This window comes from Leptonychotes weddellii, chromosome 14 (assembly GCF_054177405.1).
Source record: "Leptonychotes weddellii isolate Sample4059 chromosome 14, ASM5417740v2, whole genome shotgun sequence".
Lineage (NCBI taxonomy): Eukaryota > Metazoa > Chordata > Mammalia > Carnivora > Phocidae > Leptonychotes > Leptonychotes weddellii.
The window spans coordinates 58892517-58918660 of NC_138382.1; the positions used below are offsets into that span (position 1 = coordinate 58892517).

The following is a 26144-nucleotide window of genomic DNA, read 5'->3' on the forward strand; positions in this document are numbered from 1 at the left end:
TGTTGAAATGTGCTTCACAGCACTCCCACTTAGGGGTTCAGCTCCGTCTGCCAGGGCTGCACAGATATCTTTGCTATTGAAGATAGCCATAAGGTAGGCTTGTTTTCTTCATTCAAAATGTGCAGTTCCTTTAACCAACTTTCTCTGCCCCAGATTCTTACTCCCCAGCCACTCACCTTAACAATTCCTTGTCTACCACAAGGCCACCTTTCCCTGTGCACTGAGGGCTCTAGCCTCAGCCTTGGACCCTTTCACCTCTTTCAGGTGACCACATTCCCTCTCCAGACATATCTTCTTCTCTTATGTAAGCTGCCCATATTACATAAAAATTCAGTGTAGGCATTGATGCCAAAGGAAAATACATAAGGCCTAGGTGACGGATGTATTCGTGAAAGTTTCACCCCACTGAAGATCAAATTTCTCCACAGAAATGAGACTAAGTTTACCATCTGATTCATTCAACACTAGTAATTTTATTTCAAAATATAAATATTTCACATTTACAAAGAGGTTACATTAGAAGTTTGTCAAAGCAAGTTAAAGCTAAGAAGTAGCATCTGTGTGAGAATAAAGAATATGTACTGTTGTATTTGAATAAACTTTTTTGCTTTCAAACCATCTCTACTTTGCCTGAGAATGCAGAGGATATCTTTTCCAAAAGTTACATAAGCAGTTACAACTATATATCCAAGCTTGGTTTCCGAATCAAATGGTATTTGAAATATACTCTAGTCACCCAAACAAGTGGCACTGCAAAAGACAGAAGAAGGGTTTTCTTGGGGACAGCTATAATGAGAGTTACACCTTCTGGGTCACTGCAATAAAAAAGATATAGGATTTGGTAATAGCCAAAATGATGTTACTTTAAGATTCATTTCCACACCTTTCACTGTAAGCTATAAAGCCAGAAGAAAAATAAGAAACCAGGTATGGAGTAAAGAACTCTGGACTTGGAGTCAGAAGTTCTGCCACTGAATTCTGGCTCCATCATTTAAGGTATAAACTTAAGGGAAAATTCACAAAAAACCTTTCTGAGCCTCCAGTGCCTCATTCAATAATACTTAACGCCTGCCTATCTCACAGGGTTGTTAAGAAAGCAGTCTGAAAACTATAAAGTGACATACAAAAGCATTATAAAAATGTAATATTAATATATCACCACTGTATCTGCACATTACTAGATCCTTGAAAAACTTGCAAAACTAAACACAAATACTGATTTTACACACCATAGGTGGAAAAGAATCTCTATACTTGACGTATAGCTCTGAATGGCAAATAGGTTCTCTTTCTGGTATCTCACTAAACTTTGAGATTTATTATAGTTTATGTGGTACTATGGTAACAGATTTACCATTCAGAATTTCCATTAAGGATGTCTCCTAAAAGAGCTGTAAACTTACTCGAGAGCCATGTTTCCCAAAGGACTAGTAGTCCTTGGAGAAGCTCTGCTAAAAGGATGGGAGGGCGGGGGAGGGGAGTGCAGTTTAAGGTCAAATAAGTGTAGTAAACACAATCTGTCCCCTCATAAGTTCACAATATGTAACAGCACGCTAAAAACTCTTAGAAGTCCTACAGAAAGGAAACAACTCAGCATTCCTCAATTTTAACTGACCATGGAGTCCCCTCCCCCCATGCCCACTTTTGTCTCTTATAACATCTAATAACATCTCTTGAAACTACTGCTATAAGGAACACATATTTCCAAAAGCTGCTCAACTATAAGGGAAAGGGAAGAGACACAGAACAGTGGGCTAAGGAAAAAAAAACAACTGTATTCTACTCAGAATTCTGTTACTAACTGACTCTCTGTGTGGTAGAAAAGCCACTTTAATCTATGGATTTATTTTCTCCCCTAGAAAATGACAGGATCGCCTAATTATGTAAGGCCCATTCTAGCACAGAATTTCTATGACTAGTAGACAGATCATCTTGATTTACAATTCTCTTATTTTTAAACTATCAAAAATAAAATAACTGCTCAGTGGTTTCAGGTAGCACATTTTTTGCAGGTCCTTAATAAATTAATGAAATGAATATATTTTGATGGCAAATGTGTAAGGACAAAAACTAATTAAAAAAAAAAGTTGCTCTCAGCTGGAACTAACACTTGGAAGTATATTGCCAGAGACTATCTCCAATATGAAATGCCTAGTGTAATACTCTTGTAAGGGTCTTAGAAGACCCCTACAGGAAACTGCCAGTCAGGACTAGAGTATGGGAAGTTCTGAAGGGGTTTTTCCTACAAACCCTGACGCTGAGAGCCCTGGATAGCTCACCTAAAATTCTTTTGCTCTAATCTAACCCTTCATGGCCTGAATTTCTGAGTATTTCTTGCCCAGTAGGGACACATCCTAAAGCACTAGATACAACCAGTGTGGGAACTAGGGGTATGAGTAAGGTCACAATGGGTATTGAAGACCAAGGTTAGCCAGAGAACCTCATCTGCAAGCCTTTTAGCAGCCCTTTAACTGGAATAAACAGCTGCTGTTTCCAAAGGCTCTGAGTTTGTTTAAATACAGCAGGCCTTCAGAACACTTCCTGGGTAATCCTTTTTGTCAAGAGTCAATCTACACCAGTCTCACAAGTCACAGGAAAATTCTACCAGCTAACTACCTCTAATGGAAGAGAGTGGTAGGAATCCTCACAAGTTTAAACATAAATAAGAGTTGTATCTCAGGCAGTGTGACAGATCACTTCCAGAAACACAGAATGTGACAGGAATTTTGGAACTGCAGAAGGATTTATAGGACATGGTGTTTATGCTAAAAATGCTATACCTTATTCTCGGAAGAGAGAGGAGCACATCTGTGTGGAGACTTTTATCTTTTCTCATTCCCCCATTCGGTTTACAACTGAAATAGTGAATGTGAACTTAAAACTAATCTTTAAAAAAGCTATAAAATTGTAAGACTTGTGATAGGCTTTCTGCATCCGTGTTTACTGAAGCTACTTCATCCATGCACTGTCTGTTCCTAGGAAATGTACTCTTTCTGGGACAAATCCTGGGAATCTGGGGGCAAGCCACTTTGAGACCTGAGCTTGAGACTCCTTGCTTTTCATGCCACATGAGCTCTGTGCCCTGTGAAAATCTTGTAAAGCCTCTTCACTGTCTGAGGGGATAGGTTTCTCTGGTCGAGGGCTCCTCCCCCAGCTGGTTGGCCTTCGGAGTCCTTCTGCGCTTGCTGAAGCACCAGCGCAGTTCCGGTCTCCTCATGAGGACCGTGTGTAGGACTGATTTTTTAGGTGATATTACATCACTGCCCATTTTGGGAGCTCCAAACTATTCTCTTAGGGCTCCAGGTTCTTTTTTAAAGAACCTGGTATTTATACTAATAATTATGACCGGCAACAGCCATACATTAGCTGGAGTTTAGTCTTTCGCAGTATCACTTTATTCAGCTAAAAACACTTTGGAGGAACATAATTTGTTTATGCACACTAAACTGTGTCTAACACTTGCCGCTTATGAATATGTGCCAATTATAGCTATAAACTTATCAGTATACAATTAACAAAAACAAACCTGATTTCTTTTTTAACCCTTTTACTGCAAAATTCATAATTTTAGCAAGCACATGATCTGGCTAAGATTTACGGTGGGAGAAGGCCTTCCCAGGAGCTATCCCCTATAGCACCCTGTACAGCGGTTGGCATGGAAACCAGAGAGGGCCAACTCTCAATGAATGTGTTACTGAACGAATGACTGAACAACTGACTAAAGAAAAAAGGAGTCGGTTAGCGGCCAAATGGAACAGTTGGTGTAATATCAGATTATAATTGTAGAAGAACAGTAAAAACAAGAGATCTGCATGCAGTCTACTGTATAAACAGTCAAAACCTTCACAGTAGCCTCTTTCCTAAAGGGAGTTAATTTCTTAAGTGATATCAGAATGAATTTAAGCTAATTATCACTGACTATGCTTCTCAGTGAGACAATGGTTTAGAAAAAGAAGGATTTCTACTTTTAAATGTTTTCCAAAGGGAAGTCTTTGATATTCAGGAACGCTTTCTCCTCCATATTCCCCTGGGGATGGAGAAAGAGCCTGATGATTGTTTTCTACCGTGGGAAGGACACCAAGCTAAGAGCTGGGTTCTAGTCCCAGCCTGTCATTAACTGCAGGACAAGTGCTGGGAAAACTGCAAAAGGAATTAGAAGAAAGGCTACAGCAGAGCAGAGTTGGCAGACAGTGAAGTCAGAAAAATTTGAGGTAAAAATCTTACTAAACTTTTCTGAACCTTAGTTTTCCCATCTGTATGAAAGTGTTATAAAATACCATAAAGCTGTATGAAAGCTGCCGGGAAGTGATAGTGAAAGAATACGCGCAAAATGACTTTGTAAAATGCAAAGCACTATGCTGGTTATTGCGATGTCTGGGAGACTTAAAAAGTCATAATTCAACACGCCTTCATCTAGAGTCTTATGTGCAACGCACTCTGCTAAGTGATGGAAAAATACTACCTAACTGTAACATTCTACTGCTAATAAGTAACTAACTGGCAGAATTCCAAGTAAGTAAACAGGGATCCATTTAACAACTCAGAGAACTGTTACTCCTGAGATTTTTCACTTAAAGCATTTGGAAAGAAAAACTGAACCACAACATGAATTCTGTCATATTGGTACCATTAACAGCAGCTTAGTAAGTATGTTGCTTCAAAGTAGTCAACCAAGTTTTAAGAATTTGGCAATAGTGTAATGGCAGATGGAGGGAGGAGAAAGGGCAGGAAGAGCTTGTTTTTCTGTGTCTCCTGTGGTTGCAACACACACCTAGGTGACCTTGAAATAAGCCACCCCACCTTACACTTATAGAGGGGAGTAGGTAGAAGGGTAGAAGGGTAGAAGGCTTCCTTTTCCCGCTCAAACAACTACATATTCAAAAGTGAAAAACCCTCTTCATTAAAAAGTGACGGTCATAAAAAAGTTCAAGAACAGATTTCTTAAACCAGGAGAAAATTACATGGCAAATACTTTTAACAGCAGGTAGTTCAGGACTCTTAAAATAACTTTATAAATACATATTATAATAATATAGATAACCAAAAGTGGGAAATTTCGAGCCATGGTACCAGTGTATAAACTGAAACTTTTCAAGCCATCTTAGCAACAAGTAAGTGAGCAAACCACAATTCTGAGCTCTAAAGCTGTGCTTTAAAAGGCAAAGCAACACACAGCATGTTCTCTCTTGTCCAGGCATTCTGTTTGGAAGGCCAGGAGGGTTCTGCTTCTTTCCTGGGCTCTGTTTGCTAGGCACAGATGAAAGGACAGAAGGCCACAGCTGGGCTGAACTCACTATCAAGACTGAACCTACTACAGAAATCACTCTGTTGCAAACCATGTCAGTTTACTGAAGATTTCAGATCATCAGAAATATCATGGAAAGTCCTGTAAGGAAAAAAGAGAGAATGATTAGTTCTGCTTTTGGAAAGAGGGGAGGGGGTGTGGATGAAGCCAAAGAAATACTTTAAAAAAAGAAAAGCAAAACAGTGTCCAACCAATAAGTAATTACCATAGAACAACATTTTATTTTTATAACCTGAGAACCTTGACAAGGTTATATGGTCACTATGTATCGCTAATACTTTCACCAAGTATTGTTTCAAAGTCAGCTAGTTGGCTCTCAGTCTTTGGTAACAAGAATTCTTTTTTTTTTTTTTTTTTTGCTGGGTCCATTGTCTCCCATCCAAGACAATCTCCCCAGACTCCCCTGAAACCACGTATGACCGACCATGTGACTAAGTAGTATCTAGTCTGGATGGAGTTGTCTGCTGCACATCCGAGGTGCCTACCTTAGCACTGTAATAGCTAGCTCGCCTTTGCTACATCATTTACATGCCTGAGCTAGGAGGATGTGACCCAGTCTGGTCTGTATCTGTGGTGGCCAGGTCAGAGTTTATTGATGATGAGCTCAAGATCTTACCCGAAAAGACCTCATACCAAGGTGGCAGAACAGGATGTAGGGAGACTGGGCATGAATGTTTGTGGAACAGTCATACGAGTCCTAGGCTGCCTACTTCTGGCTTCTTTTGCCCAAGAAATAAACCTCTAGCTTATTTAAGTCATTGTTATTTTGAGTTCTCCTGATGGTGGAAACTCTTTAGTTTTGGGGGCTTTTTTTCTATTTATATACAGTCAAATCTATCTTAAATGATAGACAGGGGCGCCTGAGTGGCTCAGTCAGTTGGGCATCTGCCTTCGGCTCGGGTCATGATCCCAGGATCCTGGGATCGAGCCCCACATCGAGCCCCGCATCGGGCTCCCTGCTCTCCGGGAAGCCTGCTTCTCCCTCTCCCACTCCCCCTGCTTGTGTTCCCTCTCTCGCTGTGTCTCTCTCTGTCAAAAAAATAAAATCTTAAAAAAAAAAAAAAAAAGATAAAGAGACAAAGCACACATATATTACCCTTTCAGACAGAAGTTACATTGCTCCTTCACAGCAATATCACCAACTAGGAACTCAGAAAAACAGTTAAGCTTAAAATGTTTGCATTTTTCAAAACAATTCTAAAATCTTCAAGTTATAACTTGTAGCCCTGTCACTATACTATGTGGTATCTTCTTAATTTTTTTTATCAGTCAAATAAAGCCCATTTTATTTTCATACCTATAACCAAGTGTTGGTTACTGTACACAGATGACTCAACTTTTTTATTACAAACAGACCTAAAGTGGAATATAAGGAAAGTACTCCAAAAATTCAGAAAACTCAGCTGTAGATACAAAAGGTGACAAAAAGTTGTCATTAAGTACAAATCATCTAAAACATCATAAAGCAAATAATCTGTACATCAGGTGCAACTGTGCACTCACGCCACCTGTCTTACCCCTTTCTGCCTTCTTCCTTTGTCTTCTTAATTTTCGCGTCACACTACGAGGCGGGCCAGCTGGGTGGAACAGAGGCAAATGAAAGACTAACCCTTTAGCATAACGTCAGAAGTACTTCAGAATCAAGAGGGCACAGGCATCAAGTTACAGAAAAGAGATTACATTCAAGAACACTGCCCTATCTCAAGGCTGCCTCTCTGGCGGGGGGCCCTGGCCTCTGCACCTCTGACGCCTGCCTCCACCAGCACGGCCCTACATCCAAAGGAACAGCTCGGAAGAATGGAGAAGCTTCCTGGCTATGGCTTTGAAAGGGCATGCGTGTGACATGGCCCAACCCACCACGCTGAATATATGCTGATAGGAGAAAGAATTGGAATGAATTTTGTTTCCTTAAGTAATTTTACATTCTGAAAGAAATCCCCCAAAACGAAGACTTCTATCCTCCCAGGTTTTATATGTGTTACTGTCCACCTGTATATCAAATCAGGGTTTCTCAACAGCAGCACCATCGACGTTTTTGTGCATGGTAAGATATTTAGCAGTATCCCTGCCTCTAACTGCTGGAGTTGTGACAATCAGAATGTCTCTAGACATTGCCAAATATCTCCTGAGGGGAGCAAAACTCACAACTCCCACCCAGAACCATTGCCCTAGGTGTCTATTTATGTATCTATTTTTCACACTCTCACCTAAATTTGTGTTCTTACATTTGTGTACAGGCAAAGTTGGCTACCAGCTGTGGGAAGCCGTGGAAAATCTTTAAAACCAATAACCAAAAATTTGCCAATATTAAAAAGCATTTCCCAATACACATTAGGTTTCTAAATTCACCCTTTGACATCTTTTCACATTTCTAAGATATCTGCAAGTTTGAATCTCTGTTCAGTTCCTCTGTATTATGAATGAAAATTTCTGCCTCAGGGCAAAGATGCATGAAATGAGATTAAGACTGTGGTTGGCCTGGTGACTGCTTTCTGTTGACAAGTAAGCTTAGCTGTCACCTTGAAATTCATACCTACTATTCAATTCTGCCCCCAGGCCAAGAAAGCCTAGAAAAGGACCCAGAAAAAAGGAAAACAAACTGAAGCAAGCTAAGAAAACAGTTACTAACAATTTTCCAACTCAACATTCTATCTTCTCTAGATGTTTAGAGTGGCAATGGCAGGGTGTACGTGTGTGTGCGCGCGCGTGCGCGTGCATGTGAAGCCTACAGAAGTAACGCTTATCTTTTTTTTTTTTTTAAGATTTTCACTTATTTATTTTAGAGAGAGTGACTGCGTGCACAGGGAGAGGGAGAGAATGCTGAAGCAGACTCTCCGCTGAGCTCAGAGCCCCACACGGGGCTCAATCCCAGGAACCCAAGATCATGACCCGAGCTGGGTTGAAATCAAGAGTCAGCTGCTCAACCAACTGAGCAGCCCTGGTGCCCCAGAAGTAACAATGATCTTAAATAAATGTCTATCTCCTGGAAAACAGACTCCCTAACCTAGTGATACAGAAATAATTTATTTCCGTCCTCATGGAGAAGCACTGGGCTCACAAATCAGCAGGGTTCATAAATCCTGACCTCTCTAGAATAGGAAGAAACAAAGGGATAATAATGCATTGACAGTATGTCTAGAAATGGTAAATGTCCTACCTCAGTCATCTAAATACAGTGTTCTTTAAAAATAAATAAATACAGTATTCTTTTCCAAACCATATGGATTATTATATGCTAAGAACTACAGTGGTAGAATTTCTCATTTAAGAGCAAGAAAAGCAGAACAGGACCACACGTGGTTGGAGGGACAGAGACTGCTATTAACATTTTACAGTTCCTTTAATGGCAGTGGGGAGTGTGCAGTGTGATTTCTCATTTACAATCCCAGCTCCTTGAATTCTGAATTTTCCTCCCCAAAAGATTTCGGTAAGATTTTTAAAAATTCGTTTATGTAAGTGTTTAAACTTTTTATGATTTGACAGCTCAAGAGCTGTTGACTCCTTGCCTCCTAAAGATACAGAATAAACGTTGGACATTTAAAAATAAAAAGCTTTACCTGACTAAATTAACATAGTTGGCTTGGCATAGCTGAGTGTGTATTTCCAAACCCTCACCTCGCACACTGGTGCACAATCTTGTGACAGAGCACATGGCATCACTATTAGGCACATCCCTTACTTTCCGACAAATCCGGAATATAGCACTAAGGCTGGGGCTTACTATGTCCCATCCTCTTTTGTCAGCCTCAAGGTGATATTGCAAAAATCTTTTTATCTGAACTGTTCTTGGTTTCACTAATCTATTAATTCATCAAATGTTCACTGAGCATTTTTTATGTGCTGGACACCATGCTAGGAATGGTAAAAGAGTAGTAAACAGATGAGACCTAGTCCTACTTTCAGAAAGCTTACCAACTACTGGGAAAGATGATTAATTAAAACGACATAGTTATAATGTGTATTAAGCTCCAACAGGTAAGTGGAAGATGCTGTGGTGCGGGGGACCACACGGCAGGCACATCTCACCTAGCCCAGAGAGTTTTGGCAATGCTTCTCGTAAGAAGAGTCCTTTGAGGACAGGCCACAGTACCAGCCTTGCCTAGAAACGGTGCGGTGTTCTTTATAAAGAGGGAAAACATGTGCAAAGATGACAATGACTTCAGGGAACTAAAACAAGTTCAATATGGCTAGAAAATAAAACACAAGGCAGGCAGCAGAGAGAGAGAGAAAGAGAGAGACAGAGAGAGAGGAGTCTGTAGATGTAGACAGAAAGTAGGCATGAAGTCTGATGGGCCAACTTAAACTTCCCACCTCCAGCCCTCTCTCTTCTCCCTCATTAGTCCAAACTGGCCAAACGGGGAGTGCACTCCAGCCGAAATTCTGAAGGTTAATATAAAGGTCTGCAGCAGTGGTGAGGTTTTTTGGAGAACACCTTCCTATCTCATTTTGCAAAGACAGAGAAAAAAAAAATAACTTCTTGCTCTATAAAGCTGGATGTGTGAAACCTTAGGTTAATTACTAAACAATTTCTTTTGTAACAGAACACTCACTTTTGATTTAACTTTGGGTATTAAATTATAAAAGATATTCAAAGTCTGGTTAAAAGAATGCTTCTTAAAAACAGAAGTGAGCTCCTGATAACTCCTCCTAGTGAAAGAGCAAGCTGAGTTCCTAAAGAACCACATTCCAGTTGTCGCTCTCGGTACCGTCAAGATGTGACAGAGGGCAGGGGAAAACCTTAATACAGAGAACAACATTCCTGGAGGAGTCGCTGGGCTACGTTGCTCCTTGCTCCTTGCAGGTTTTGCTGACCTTTAATATTCAGAGATTGCTGCTCAATTTTGGGGAAAAGTGAGATAAATACATCAAATCAAGTCTGAATATCCTGTCCAAAAATCAAGAAAGTACTCTAAGATACATGACTACAGGAGAGTCTCTGCCCTTCCCCACACCTCCCAGACAGCCCCAGCGTTGAAACAGAACAGAGGAAGTGATACACTCGGGTTACTGAATCAAGGCCAAAATAGTTGGGAGCCTTACGCTGTGGTGTGTCCACGACATTCACCCCCATCAAATACTGCAAACAGCATTATCAACAGTGATAATCAGAGCAGGGGGTCCTCCCTCCTTCGTTTTTCCTGTAGGTGGTGGTTCACAGAAACAGTCTTGCAAATGTGTACTTGTAGCTAACAGTGCCTGCGCCTGCATATAGAAGGTATGTCCGCCTAACAAAACACAACCATCCACCCTCTACTATCACACTGCAGCAAGCCTGGTGTGTCTGAGGCCCCGAGAAAAAGCCTGTATGGCAGCAGCTCAGACAGCAAGAGGAAAGGGTTCAGGATCAGATCAGGTAGGGTCTTGCAACCATGTCAAGGATTTTGATCTCCCTCCTAAAACCAACGGGAGGCCATTTTTGGTCAGCCAGGGTCACGATCAGATATGCCTGCATTTTGAAGAGAACATGTCAGCTGCAGTGCAGAGAAGGGACGAGAGAACTGTACAAGCGGAGGGTGGGAGATGTTAGAAGACTAAGATGACCATAGCAGTCCAGGTGAGAAATGCAGCAGCTGGGCCCAGCTCAGACCAGGGGCGTGGCACTGGAGATTCAGAGGAAGAAGATTCAGAGATGCTGAGACAAACGGACAGCACTTGGTGAGGGCGGTGAACAAGGAGGTGGGGAGTAGTAAGGATGACCACAAACTGGCCCACAGAAGTGGAGCGTAACGTTCCCTGAGTGTAACAGGACGACGTTTGCTCTTGTGGAAGGGAAGAGGATGGCTCAAGAAGGAAAAGAAAGATCGTTAGTTGAAACGCACCGGTTCTCCTGCTTTTTAGCTGGGTGGCTATGGGCAAGGGAACCTCTCTAAGCCTTGAGTCCCTCATCTATAAAACATGGAAGCCTCCAATTCCTAACCTATATGCAAACACTGGACAGATCAAATAAAATAACACACGTAAAGTTTTATCACAGAACTTCACCCCAATAAACGTCCCCAGAGGTTGTGTTTGTTCAGACTTCCCACTGAAGGGTGAGGTACTGAGCACACGCTTCCTTCAAGCCCTTTCAAAACCTCATTAAAATGCCAGTGAAAGGGCACCTGGGTGGCTCAGTTGGTTAAGCGACTGCCTTCGGCTCAGGTCATGATCCTGGAGTCCCGGGATCGAGTCCCGCATCGGGCTCCCTGCTCGGGAGGGAGTCTGCTTCGTCCTCTGACCCTATCCCCTCTCATGTGTTCTCTCTCTCTCATTCTCTCTCTCTCAAATAAATAAAATCTTTAAAAAAAATAAAAATAAAAAATAAATAAAATAAAATAAAATGCCAGTGAAAGTATTTTTTTGAAGGCATACACTTACTTGAAAAGGAAGGCAGGGAGAGAGAATGTAAGAGGTAAGAGCCATAAACTTCTAGAAGGTGGAAGGCAGATGGGACAACTGCTCTGACCCAGCATACCCTAAAAAGCTGATCCTAGGCCGGTAGTGGAAAACGCCAGCAAACAATTTGATTTCTTCAGTAAAATCCCCATGAGGGCTCAGGAACTGGTGACAGCAAGTAAACTCTGGAATCGGGGTGAAGGTGGTGCTAAATGCCGAAGGACTGCTTTAAAATCTACTTAAAAAGCAGTATGACTCCACTGCTCAATAACCCCGCCCACCTCCACCTGGCCAAGGAATTGCCCCTGTCATCGGCAGAAAATTAAAGAGTTTTTTTCCCCAGGAGAGAAGGTAAAACAAAAAGTCTCTGGAGTAGGGGACAAGAGGCAGAGATGAGGATGGGGGTACACACTGACACCGGGAGATTGCATGAATACTCACATCTTAAACACCGTCTGTCCCTTTCCCTCTCTTGGCTCCCAGAATGCCGGCCCCTGGGCCACCAACCTCTAGGCAGGAGATTATTAAGATCTTTCTCAGAGGGTTTTACTAGTCCAAATGGGGAACCAAAAAATGTTGACACCAAGGATTGCACAAGACAATGGCTCTGCCAGATTCTATCATGGTAACACACACAATAACCCACCCAGAGCTCCTGAGTGAATGTCTCACTCTTAATAGGAACCAGCAGCCAAATATATATGATAAATGATACTGTGATTATGTTGTGTTAATATGGCAAAGGTGAGGGCGCCTGGGTGGCTCAGTCGTTAAGCGTCTGCCTTCGGCTCAGGTCATGATCCCAGGATCCTGGGATCGAGTCCCACATCGGGCTCCCTGCTCTGCGGGAAGCCTGCTCCTCCCCCTGCTTGTGTTCCTGCTCTCGCTGTGTCTCTCTCTGTCAAAAAAATAAATAAAATCTTTAAAAAAAAATAAAAAAAAAAAAATAAAAAAAAATAAAAAAATAAAAAAATAAAAAAAAAAAAAAATATGGCAAAGGTGAAGGGATTCTGCAGATGTAATTAAGGCCCCTAATCAGTTGACTTTAAATTAATCAAAAGGAGAGCATACTGGGTAGACTGAGCCTAGTCAGGCAAGCCCTTTAAAAAGGGGTCTGAGTGGTCAGAAACCGAAGTCAGAAAACTGCTCTTCTGCTGGCCCTAAGAAGCCAACAGCCATGATACGAAACTGCCTACGGAGAGGGGCCACCTCCAGCTGTCAGCCTCAGTTCCACAACTGCAGGAAAATGAATCCTGCCAACACACAGCAAGCTTAGAACCCAAGCCGCAGAGGAAACCCCAGCTCCAGCTGACACCTTGACTGCAGCCTTGTCAGAACCAAAGCCAGAAGATCCAGCTACATGGTGCCTGGACTCCCGGCCCACGGAAACTTGGACAGAATAAATGCATGTTGTCTGAAAGCCATTAAGCCAGAGCTAATTTGTTATGCATCACAGAAAACTAGTAACTTCCTGAATGCTAAAAAGGTAGATTTTATTTTTTTTTAAAGGTAGATTTTAGGGCGCCTGGGTGGCTCAGTTGGTTAAGCAACTGCCTTCGGCTCCGGTCATGATCCTGGAGTCCCGGGATCAAGTCCCGCATCGGGCTCCCTGCTTGGCAGGGAGTCTGCTTCTCCCTCGACCCTCCCCCCTCTCATGCTCTACCTCATTCTCTCTCTCAAATAAATAAATAAAATCTTTAAAAAAAAAAAAAAGTATAGATTTTATTTATGTAAATAACACCTTGATAAACAGGACTGAAAAAAAAATGTGGTAAAAATGAAAATCTCTGTGGAAGGTTTGGAAAATAAAATTGAAAAATTCACCCAGAAAATGGAGGCAAAAAATCAGAAATGGAAAAACAGCAGAGATAAGAAAATAAGATGACCAGGGTATGAGACTCAACATCAAACTAAGTTTCTGAAAGGATGAGAAGGAAATCATAAAAATGAAATAATTCAAGAAAAATTTTAGAACTGCAGAATATAAGTTTCCAGTTTTAAAGGTCTTATCAAGTATCAGGAACGTTTTTAAGGAAACGTTCAGGAATCAGAACGACTTCAGACTTTTAACAAGCATGGAAACAAGAAGAGAATGAGGAAATAAAGAAAGTCTAAAGGTAAAAATTTTCACACATAAAATTCTCTACCCAGGGGCGCCTGGGTGGCTCAGTCAGTAAGTATCTGCCTTTGGCTCAGGTCTTGATCCCGGTCCTAGGATCAAGCTCCTTGTCAGGCTCCTTGCTCAGCGGGGAGTCGGCTTCTCCCTCTCTCTCTGCCCCTTCTCCTGCTCATGCGCACGCTCTCTCTCTCTCTCAAATAAATAAAATCTTAGAAAAAAAATTCTCTACCCAGGCAAGCTATTGATTAAGTATGACTTTAGGAAAAACCTCTTCAGACATGCATCATCCTCCCAAAATTCACTCCCCATGCATTCTTTCCCAAAACTCTATAGGAGATTGTGCTCCAACAAAAAGGGAATAAATCAAGAAAGAAAATGATATGGGGAGTGAGAATTCCAACACAGGGGAGAGCTGAAGGAATGACAGCTGAATAGCGGGGGAAAGGGCAGCCAGCATCCACTGGAGCAGATCAATAGACTCTAGCAGAGACTTCATCAGGAAGATATGCTCAGTTGATAAAACTGAGCATACTGAGCAAGAGGAGATGTGAACACCTGGTGCATAGCTTGAGGCTAATTGTAAGTACTCACATACAACAAAACACAGTATCTTTATAACTCAAAGGAAAGCAAAAAGCTGTATAAAGTAAGGAAATACAGACACAATATATAAGAAGGCTCAAATAGGAATATAATTTACAGAGTCATAATAATGTAAGTGCCAAATACTGATCTAACCGATATCACAGTTCAATAATGGGAGGTGGGTAGGAAAGAGCTAATTTCTCACCTTCCAACTGGGAAGTAAACAGATAATGCCTATTCATGGGAAAAAAAAAAAATCAAGGAATAAACATGCTATTTCAAGAAATGGAGGTAAAAGTCAAATTAGAGTCAAAAAGTGGTTCCTCTCAGGGGCACCTGGGTGGCTCAGTTGGTTAAGCAGCTGCCTTTGGCTCAGGTCATATCCCAGGGTCCTGGGATCAAGCCCCACGTCAGGCTCCACGCTTAGCAGGGAGTCTGCTTCTCCCTCTGCTCCTCACCCCCCACCCCATGCTCTTTCTCTCTCTCAAAAAAAAAAAAAAAAAAAAAAAGTGGCTCCTCTCAGAGCAGAAAAGGAAAGACAAGGGGAAAGCAAAGGATAGTTTTCACAATAAGCTTTGTAGAAATTTTTGACCCTTTCAAATACATGCATACACAACTTCTAAAGAAAAAAAAAAGATGAAGACTATAAAAGCCCTCACATTAAATTTTCTAGCTCCCCTGCCACCTAATTAATAATATTCTACCTTCAGAGAATGTTAGTTCCCCCTTCAGAGAAGGGGGAAAGGGTCATTTGCCTCTGGAAGAATTTATATTAGTTAAAAACCAATTCCTGCTTTACTAACTTGGAATCATTAAAAGTTTTTTTCTAAAGTAACAGCAAAATATTGATCAACCAATTTTCTTTTGGTTTCTTGTATGGATCCCCAAGGAGTAGGGTATCCAGTTATCAAGTGCTCTTTATTGCTTTCAAGTAACTGTTCATTGGTTTCTCAGGTACGCACATATCTGCCTTTAAGGGGTAAAGGCAGAAATCATAGGGTCACCACCTTCAAAATGGTGAAGCTTTTGTTAAAGCTACATAAGTGCCTCTCCTTTTATTCTTTTTAAGGAAACGCATTTTTCCCTGCCATCAAGTTAAGTGCCTTGCATTAGCTAAAATGGCCCTCTAACCAAGTGGGTCTAACTCAGAAACCGTATTCGACTTGTTCTGAGTTAAAGGACCATGTCTTTCTTCACAAAGTACAACATTTACACAAAATAAGCAGAAACATGTTTCTAAAGAATTTTATTTTATTTTTTTTAGATTTTACTTATTTGACAGAGAGAGACAGAGCGAGAGAGGGAACACAGGCAGGGGCAGTGGGAGAGAGAAGCAGGCTTCCCGCGGAGCAGGGAGCCTGATGCAGGGCTTGATCCCAGGACCCTAGGATCATGACCTGAACCGAAGGCAGACGCCCTAACGACTGAGCCACCCAGGCGCCCCTCTAAAGAATTTTAAAGAAAAACATAAAATAGTTTCAGTAAATACATTTTCAGAATCAACTCGTTAATGACTCCTTGATTACACTAGAAGACCCAATGGCAGGAAAAATTATTTTCCAGTGGAGAATAATAAGGACAATGTAGTATAGTCTCTGAAAAGTTAAAATTCTTCATTCTGAGACTTCTTACTTTTTCATTCTTAACAGTCCATCTTACTTTTCTGTTGTTAACATGTGATTTCTGGTACAATCATGAAGAAAAACTGTTTAACAAGTAGTATCCACTGAAGTTAAACCTGATGTATACCCAGCCATCCCACTTCTTGGTATATACTCAAACTAAATACTCCCGTCCACAGAAGACATGTAGTACAAGAAACTGGCCAGTAGGGGGCGCCTGGGTGGCTCAGGCGGTTAAGCGTCTGCCTCTGGCTTAGGTCATGATCCCAGGTGTGGGAATGGAGTACCGCACTGGCTCCCTGCTCAACGAGGAACCTGCTTCTCCCTCTCCCTCTGCCCTGCCCCCTGCTTGTGCTCTCTCTCTCTTAGATAAATAAAATCTTTAAAAAAAAAAATAAACTGGCAAGTACACAAATGTCCATCAACACGGCAATGAATAAACTGTGGTATCCTCATGCACTGGAATACTAGGCAGCATGAGAAAAGGATGACTGGTCCATGCAACAATGTGGCTGAGGCCACAGACAATGCTGAGCAGAAGAGCCTGACTCAGGAGTACTTACTATATAGGATTCCTGTTAAGTGAAGTTCAAAAACAGGCAAAGCCAATCTAAGGTGACAGTGGTCAGATTATTAGCAGAGAAGGGGTCTGACTGAGAAGGTGTATGGGGAAGCTTTCTAGAGTAATGGAAATACTCTATACCTTAATACAGGGGATGCTTACATAGGTATATGTATTGAAAAAATCCATCTGTTGTATATTTAAGATGTGCATCTCAGCCCATGGAAGATAAACCTCAATAAAAAGCTTTGTAAAATTTTGACACAATCAGGGAAAACTTTTTAATTATAATTCATATTACATTATAATTTAATTTATGAACTGTTGGTGACAGCAGATGACAGCAATTATGAATTGTCTGTCTGTACTTGCAAAATAAGTTATAACTCCATACTAGCATACTCAAAATTTTTTCCCAACTTTTTACAGCTTTATAAAGCTACAGAAAAATTGAAAGACTAGTGCAATTAACCATATGTCATTCATCTAGACTCAACAATTGTTAGTATGTTGCTATTGTCACTTCCCCCTCTATTAGTTTTGGCTAAACTATTTGAAAATAAGTTGCAGGGGCACCTGGGTGGCTCAGTTGGTTAAGCAACTGCCTTCAGCTCAGGTCATGATCCTGGAGTCCTGGGATCAAGTCCCGCATCGGGCTCCCTGCTCGGCAGGGAGTCTGCTTCTCCCTCTGACCCTCCTCCCTCTCATGCTCTCTGTCTCTCATTCTCTCTTTCTCAAATAAATAAATAAAATCTTTAAAAAAAAAAAAAGAAAAGAAAAAGAAAATAAGTTGCAGACATCTTGACATCTTACCCCTAAAGGATATTCTGCTATACAACTAAGGTATCATTATCATGCCTAGGAAATTTAACACTGATATAAAAATACTATTTAATACATAGCCCATATTCAGATTTCTCCAACTGTTCTATAAATGTTCTTTATCGATTCTCCCCACCCCTAATCCAGGACCGTCCACTGATGCCTGCACTGCATTTGATTGTCCTGTTCCCTGACCACCCCCCCTTTAATCTGGTACACCATGTCCCCAAGTGTTTTTTAAATGTTTTTTTTTTTATTTTGGTCTTTCATGACATGAACAATTCTGTCCCAATTTAGTTTTTAAAATTTCCTGGTATCTGAAACCCAAACGTCTACAAACAAATGTTTTCTACTTAGAGTCTTCTACAATCTTTAGCAGAGCGTGTGCACTGAAATACCTGTATCCTGACAGACCATTCATGTAAAAAAATAAATCATGGGATAGTTCAATTTCACACACAGAGTTCATGGTCATTCTACTTTAACTCACCGCTGAGTCTGAGCAGGCCACGGGGTCTGGTTTGGCGTGGGCACTGAATTCGTGGGACTCACTAGCATGGCACTATAGATATTAGAAGCGACCACGAGTATGCAGAGAAGTATGGGCCCAATGATTGCTCCTTCCAGGCCCAAGTAGTAAGCCCCGCCAGCCACTGCCAAGCCTGTCAAGTAAGGATGCCCACCTCTGGAAGAAAGAGCATACAGATTAGCTCATGGCTTTTAACAAACATAAACCTTGGAGTAAATCTGAAACACATCTCTAACACTATGTTCATTCCTAACACACCAGGCCTTTGATTGCATGACCAGCTTTCTTTAGATTACTTCAGTGCAGATAACAACGTTGGTTGTAATAATACTGAGATGCAAGAATTTTCTTACCTATGTAACACATACAACATCTGCCTTTTTATAAGGTCCATCGATGGAGGGAGTGAAGTCAGACTGTTAGCAGATATCCTACACCCATTACATGGATGCCTGACCTAGGTTAGTGTTGGCTGAGGAGTGGTTACAAAAGTCACATGTTAAGTTTACTTCCAACAAGAATAGTTAAATGGGCACAATTTACATATAATTCAAATAATTACGCTTTTTATAAAGCAATACAATAGCATCCACATTATTCATAGGTTAGACTTGTGGCAACATCGTAAAATAGTTTTTAAACACGGGTAATGATAAAGGGCCTCATGAAGAAACTATCCGTCACAAAGCCCAAGATTTCTATCTCACAAGAGTCATAATTGTCCTCCAGCTTATCACAGGATCACTTACATAACCCGAATACAGTAAGAGGTTACAGCAGCACCGCACAGTGATAACAATAACAAATGACCACTAACATAAGAGGGACTGGGAAAGACGGTATGTTCTATTTCTAGTTTTCAAACACAGGTGACTGGAACAATTTACTGTGGGGCAAATAACTCTGGAATAATGTTCTGTACTATGTTACAGTTCAATAAGTAAGATTTAAGGTGAGGTAGTCTTTAGGAAACTAATACACTATATTCATAATCTATCTTCCTCACTCTAAAAAAAAAAAAAAATTTAGGGCAGTATTCCACATATGTATGCTATGTAAGTAAGCTTTTTCCCTAAAAATATACTTCTAAAAATTTCCTATCAAAAATGCTTAAAGCTGGGGAGCCTGGGTGGCTCAGTCATTAAGCGTCTGCCTTCGGCTCAGGTCATGATCTCAGGGTCCTGGGATCGAGCCCCGCATCAGGTCCCCTGCTCCGCGGGAAGCCTGCTTCTCCCTCTCCCACTCCCCCTGCTTGTGTTCCCTCCCTCACTGTTTCTGTCTCTCTGTCAAATAAATAAATAAAATCTTTAAAAAAAAAAATGCTTAAAGCTTAAAAAAAGTGTGGAAGCTTTTAAATAAAGGCTTCATTTATTAAAAAATAAAACAATTTACACAAACTCTTTCATTTCCTAATGCTGGCTAAATAAGGTAGTATTTTATTATTAAGATAAAATCACATAAAAATCTTAAATTCTAGCTAGAAACTTCAATAAAAAATTTAAAGTTTAGAGAAATGAAAACATTTAACGATAAATCATATAACTACTCTATTTAAATTTCAACTGTTAAGCACTAGTTAACCACGTTCTGATGTTCTCCTTTTGTCTTTAATTTTCTCTCTCAAGTTTTAGACATAAAAGTTTCCCTAAGGCTTGTGTATGGAGTTGCTTGTTTCTTTCTGCTCTGGAACTTTGGGACGTCAAAGTAGTTATATATCATTTGTTTTCTACTTCAACTTACTAGAGAGAAAACAAGGTGGCATATAATTTGTCCCTGTATATTCTCAAATTAACTGAAGGGTACTCTTTCTATGAACTGAGCCCTTGTCTACACTTACTGTGATGGTGAATTTTACTATATTAACTATTATGACAGTTTCAGTAGGCATATTCTGAACTTGAGTAACTGATGAAAATTCAGCATTTGGTTACATCCTAGATTCTAATAAGCAATGTGAATCTGGATATGTGACTAAATAAGAATGGGCTTGATTTACTTGATGCAATTTCTAAGAGATACCAAAATCTAAAAAACAGGTATTTATTATATTACATAGCCAAAGCTTGGATTCTGTCTTCAATTTAACCTGTACTCATCCTAGACCCATACTATAATATCTTAAGTAAAGAGAGCTCTCTGCTTATCAGACATTAACTTGATGAGATTTGATTTCACATGGAAAACCTCAGACCTACAACTAAATGTTTTTCTCCAAAAGCAAAGAAGTTCTAAATATAACCACTAACTCATTTCTGTACTTTAAATGTTTTAGGTACATCTAATAATACTTCTTTCCTAGCTTAAATATCACTAAAACAGAAGATTATTCACAATTTTGTGTTAACACAGAGTCTCATATATTGTAAATACTTAGACAACAAAATAGCATACCTTGCAAACAGTATTAATTATATTACATTAAAACCTGATTGTATCAGTGGGACCACAAAAGACTACTTCACTGAAAAATCCTACCATCTGTCCCTTTTCCCATCCCCAAAAGGGAAAACAAAACAAAACAACCTTTCTTTAACAAGGCCACATAAATCCCTGGATATGATTCACCAGCAACTTGAGAAGTTCTGTGGATACTTACCCTGATATATCCGAATAGATGGCAGTATCTACAAAGTATGTTGGCAAGAGATGAAAAACCAACAGTAAGATGGCTTTGCACCCTAAGCCTTGTGTAAGCCACAGGTCTAGAACTGCAGGTACTGCTGCCCAGTATGTCCCCAGAAATGGTACTGCTCCCAGGATTGCTGCTAAAGCTAAGATTAAAAGAAAAGCAACTTAACATCACCATACAATAACAAAACAGCAGAACCTAAGCACTAGCTCCTCCTACTTAAACAATTACACCAAAACAAGTTAAACACAAACTCAGTGCATGATAACGCCCCGTTTAACTGAATTTGTTAGTGAAATGAAGGTCTGATATATATCTCAAAAGCTGATGCTGAAAATCTTTCTAAAGTATGTGTCTACTTCATGAATCTCTTTTTCTTTTCATGAATCTCTTCTTAAGCAACAAAATTCTAGTGTCCCGCAGTTGTTATTTTGAATCAAGGGTTAGTTAATTAATATACAACCCTATAATGCAACAGTAAAGCATTGGTCAAATTTATACTGAGTCCAAAGCCAAATTAGAAGTTAGTTTCTAAACCTCAGAGATGAATGTATATCCTTCACCTTGTTTCTTTCTAATAAAAATGAAATGTAGTTTAAACAAAAACAAAACCAAAAGCCCTAATCGCCAAAGGACTCACTTCAAGCTCATCCCCTTCCACAGCAGCGTGTTTGCTCTCTCCTCTGGCTCCCCTCCAGACTAAGAGTCAAGCAGACGTGTATCTAGTTCTGGTCCTGCCAGGTATGTGACCTTGGAAAACGTGTGGTTTCTCATCTCTACGACAGGAACCCCACCGACCCTGCCTGCTTCACAAGGTCGTTATGAAACAACGACCACCATGTGTTCTCAGGCTGCTCGCACATCAGAGGGTGGCTTAGTGGACAGCGAAGTAGGAAAGAACATGAATGAACTTGGGAATGTAAGGAAGAAAGGGAGTGTGGACCAAAAGGGGAAAAAATGGTGGTAGAGGGTAAATGTGGAAGGCAAATATATCCGGGAAGTCAAGCAACCACAGAAATAAAGGAAGGAAAAGTGGAAGAAGAGGAGCAGAAATAATGTAGAGGAAAAAGTAAAGGGTGGTTTTGAACCATTCTGGTGCTTATGGAATGAGCATATGGAATTGACCCTACGGGGTTTGGAGACAGCTCATTCATCTTGCCCCTGGGACAGTATCCTTCAGGGGACAAAGCTATTTGACCAACTCATTGCTCCCTGCCAATCAGTTCAACTCAAACATTTACTGAGTGCCAAGTACATACATACTAGGTGTTGTGCTAAGTGCTAGGACATTCACTCATTTAACAAATACTTATGCACTGCTTTCTATGTGCTGGGTTATCGTTCAAGCTACTGGAAATACAGCATAAATACACATTACAAATCATACTTCTGCTCCTATTCTGGACTAGATTAGATCTCTAAAATTTAGTATTTTAAGCTTGAGGAAGATGATATTTCCCAATGTACAGAAAATGGCTTACTTTTCCTTAAACAGCGGACAGTGGAAGTTATGATACTACTGTTACCTGATGGTATGAAGACAATATTGATGCCAAATACGGTATGAGTCAGCCATGTGTACAATCCGTAGAAGCCAGCCATTTTGAGGGAAGCATCAAACACTCCTCTAGAATGCCCAAAGATAAAAGGGAAAGTAAATAAACACAGCATCACATTGTGATTCAGAAAAATCAATATTTCCAGGCCTCTGGCTTCATGTTTAACTAAATTTCTCTGATGAAAAAAATAACTGAAATATAACACCTTAAAATAGCCTATTCACTGAAATAACTCATCAACTTTTCACTTCTGAAGCACATCTTTCACCGCCAAAATAAATGGAAAAAAAAATTAAGCATGACCATCTTATTTCTGAGGATGCAGTTAAATTTTAAGAAATACAGGCTGTGAGGGACGCCTGGGTGGCTCAGTCAGTTAAGCGTCTGCCTTTGGCTCAGGTCATGATCCCAGGGTCCTGGGATCGAGCCCTACATCGGGCTCCCTGCTCGGCGGGGAGCCTGCTTCTCCCTCTCCCTCTGCCTGCTGCTCCCCCCTGCTAGTGTTCTCTATCTCTCTGTGTGTCAAATAAATAAATAAAATCTTAAAAAAAAAAGAAAAGAAATATAGGCTGTGGCCAGCTCTCCTCTTTGGGAAGAACAAGTGCAGGATAATATAACTTGCACTTCATGAGTCTTATTTACAAAATTTTCCCGTGTTCCTTCAACTCTGCAACCAAGCCTACAAAGACACTTCTACAAATGTTGTCAAAAAATGCAAGTCATTTGGAGAGAATTTATGGGAAAAAAAAATCTTATTACCTCCCAAGTAAAAGCAGAGAGGAAAATACAAAAGGGATAAAAACAGACCCACATAACTGGTGATTAATAGGAATGAAGTACATGAAAATCTGCAACGTCAGGTGCTTCAGCTTTGGTTTTCAGTTGGAAGATTAAGGCACTATTGTGTCAGGAGGAGAAATTAGTAACTGCTCAAAGAGAGCACAAAGGCAGCAAACCTTAAGTTATCCCAAAGGTATCACAAAATTACAAAACCCAGGATTCTGTGGGGCACAGGGGAAGCATGGGCATATACTCATGAGGGAAGGAAAAGCTGTCATTAAAAAATCAGAGGCTGTGGCAGCAAAGGGGACACTGGACACACAAAAGGAAACACCGTACTTTTCCAAAGCATCCCGAGAGATAGACTGTAAGAGCAAAGTCAAGCTCCAGAACCTAGAGATTCGGTCATTTACTAGGGTTCTGACACATGGACTCGGTGACACAGGGCTCCCCAAATTGTCAAACCTCCTTTGTCATGCTGACCAGCAGCTTTCACTCGAGAATGTGGAATTGCCATGTGACCTCTGACAATAAAGATACAGATTAAAGTGGTATCAAAAAGGCTGAAAGGAAGGGAGAGAGCCCAGAGGAAACAGAAAATATCCAAACAGTAAATAAATAGAGGAGATGGGGGAAAAAGGGAAAATAGCCGAGCTTCAGGTTTTCAACCTGAGGGGAAAAGAACAGCAGTGTCTCAAGGGCATGGAAAAGCCCCAAATGAGAGAGGACATGGAAGAAAGGGGAATATATTTAGTTTGGGCAATGGTAAGAAATAAGGATGGTTGGGGCGCCTGGGTGGCTCAGTTGGTTAAGCGACTGCCTTCGGCTCAGGTCATGATCCCGGAGTCCCGGGATCGAGTCCCACATCGGGCTCCCTGATCAGCAGGGAGTCTGCTTCTCCCTATGACCCTCCTCCCTCTCATGCTCTGTCTCTCATTCTCTCTCTCGCAAATAAATCTTAAAAAAAAAAAGAAAAGAAAAGAAAGAAATAAGGATGGTGAACCCTGGAGGTAGCTGGAAGTAAAAGACAAAGTTGATGGAGAACTTGGGACAAGAGCTTTGAGATGTGCCAGAAGAGATTAATCACAGGAAAGGATAAGATACTCCAGGGACAAACCCAGAGAAAATGGGGCAACTGGCTGTGTTCCCACAGGGGACCTAAGGACAGAGATACACCAGCCAAAGAGAGAATGAAATCACACCTGCAGTTGGGAGACAATCACTAGAGTGCAGTATTCCCAGAGACCAAAGGAGAGAGCAGCTTTTGAGAAAAAGGGGATGATATTAAGGTCAAATACCCCAGGGAGATTAATAAGAATAAGGTCTTAAAAAAAAAAAAAAAGCACAGGGGCACCTGGGTGGCTCAGTCAGTTAAGCATCTGCCTTCGCCTCAGGTCATCATCCCAGAGTCCTGGGATCAAGCCCCGCATCGGGCTTCCTGCTCGCGGGGATCCTGCTTCCCCCTCTCTTCCCCGCTCGTGCTCTCTCTAGCTATATCTCCTCTCTCTCTCTCAAGTAAATAAATAAAATCTTTAAAAAAATAAAAAATAAAATAAAATTTTTTAAAAAGGTAAAGTATTTGACCAGAACTGGGAAGATCAATGAGAAAAGATACAGATATTTTCACCAACCTTATGTTATTCAAAATGTTTTACCAACCTGTTATTCAAAAATTGTTACACCAAAATGAAGTTGATATCAAAGGTGCAATGAAATATCTCAACTGAATCACCCCTATGGGTGGCAAGTAGGCAAAACTCAATCCAAAAAGGACCACTTGTAGGAAACAGCACACAGTCTTCCTTCCTCTACCTCTGGGAATACTGATTGTTGATAACATTCTCATTAAGACAACTTTCCTTTGTGGACCCTAAACGTATCAGATACTGTTTACAGCTACTAAACATGTTCACATAACCCAATGAGGGATGAAAAGGCAATGCATTCCCCTCGATCTTATTGTTTAGGATCCAGTACACAGGCTTTATAGAACAGAAAGACAAATCCCCTAACAATTTACTAGGAGACAGAATTCCTAGCCATTTTTTCCTTTTTATCGGCTTTACTGAACTAGAATTTATAAACAATAAAACTCATCTTTAAGTGTATTAATTCAGTAAGTTTTGGCAAATGTATACAGCTGCAGAACCACCACCGCAGCCAAGATGTAGAACATTTCTATCACCCTAAAATGTTATGCCCCAGGAGAGTCTACCCCTCCCTGAACCCTGATCTCTGACAACAACTAGGTATGTTCTCTGTCACTATGGTCACTATGGTTTTGCCTTTTCCAGAATTTTGTATGAACAGAATCATACATTATGTAGCTTTTTTAAAAAACTGTGGTAGAATATACATACCAAGAAATTTGCCATTTAACCATTTTTAACTGTACAGTTCAGTAGTGTCAAAGACATTCACATTTTGATTATATAGCTTTTGTGTTTGGTTTCTTCAACCTACTACCATATTTTCAGATTCACTCACATTATCATCAGCAGTCTGTTTCTCTTTAATTGTGGAGTAGTATTCCATTATTTGGATATGCCACAATTTGTTTATCGAATCACAAGCTGATGGCCATTTGGGCTGTTTCTGGTTTGGGGCTATTGTGAATAATGTTGCTCTGAACATTCGAGCACTAGTCTTTGCATGGACATTTGCTTTCACTGCTTCTCAGTATGTACCTAGAAATGGAGATGCTGGGTCATGTGGTATGTTTTAATTCTATAAGAAACACTAGCAATTCCTTTGATTTCTCAATTCAAAGAAAACGTACAGTCCATGGACGATCAGCCAGAAGTCACTGCCTGCTATATTACACCACATCTCTTAAAGGTATGAGGCTAAATTTCATACTTATGGTATTATGAGGGTGAATACTGGCATAAAGAGCAATTCAACCTCACGAAAAGCTAAATGGCAATGCATCCAAATCCCCTCCTAACTGACCCAGTGCATGCTGGGTGCCCAATAAAGGAGCTATTACAGTTCTATTTCTTTTTTTTTATTGTTATGTTAATCCCCATACATCATTAGTTTTAGATGTAGTGTTCCATGATTCATTGTTTGTGCATAACACCCAGTGCTCCATGCAGAACGTGCCCTCCTCAATACCCATCACCAGGCTAACCCATGCTCCCACCCCCCTCCCCTCTAGAGCCCTCAGTTTGTTTCTCAGAGTCCATCGTCTCTCATGGTTCGTCTACCCCTCCGATTTCCCCTGCTTCATTCTTCCCCTCCTGCTACCTTCTTTT

General features: G+C 40.7%; 1 protein-coding gene across 2 annotated transcripts in view; it reads right to left on the minus strand.

The window, feature by feature from the left end:
- Nucleotides 1–453: 453 nt before the first annotated feature.
- TMEM245 (transmembrane protein 245) overlaps nt 454–26144 on the minus strand; it is a 99236-nt gene continuing 73545 nt past the window's right edge. For both annotated transcript variants that reach the window (XM_081803360.1, XM_081803359.1), the window contains 4 exons: nt 22075–22175; nt 20516–20690; nt 17881–18075; nt 454–5386 (listed from right to left, as the gene is read on the minus strand). In XM_081803360.1, coding sequence (XP_081659486.1) covers nt 5341–5386; nt 17881–18075; nt 20516–20690; nt 22075–22175 — 517 coding nt within the window. In that variant the 3' untranslated portion in view covers nt 454–5340. The remainder of the gene's footprint in view (nt 5387–17880; nt 18076–20515; nt 20691–22074; nt 22176–26144) is intronic.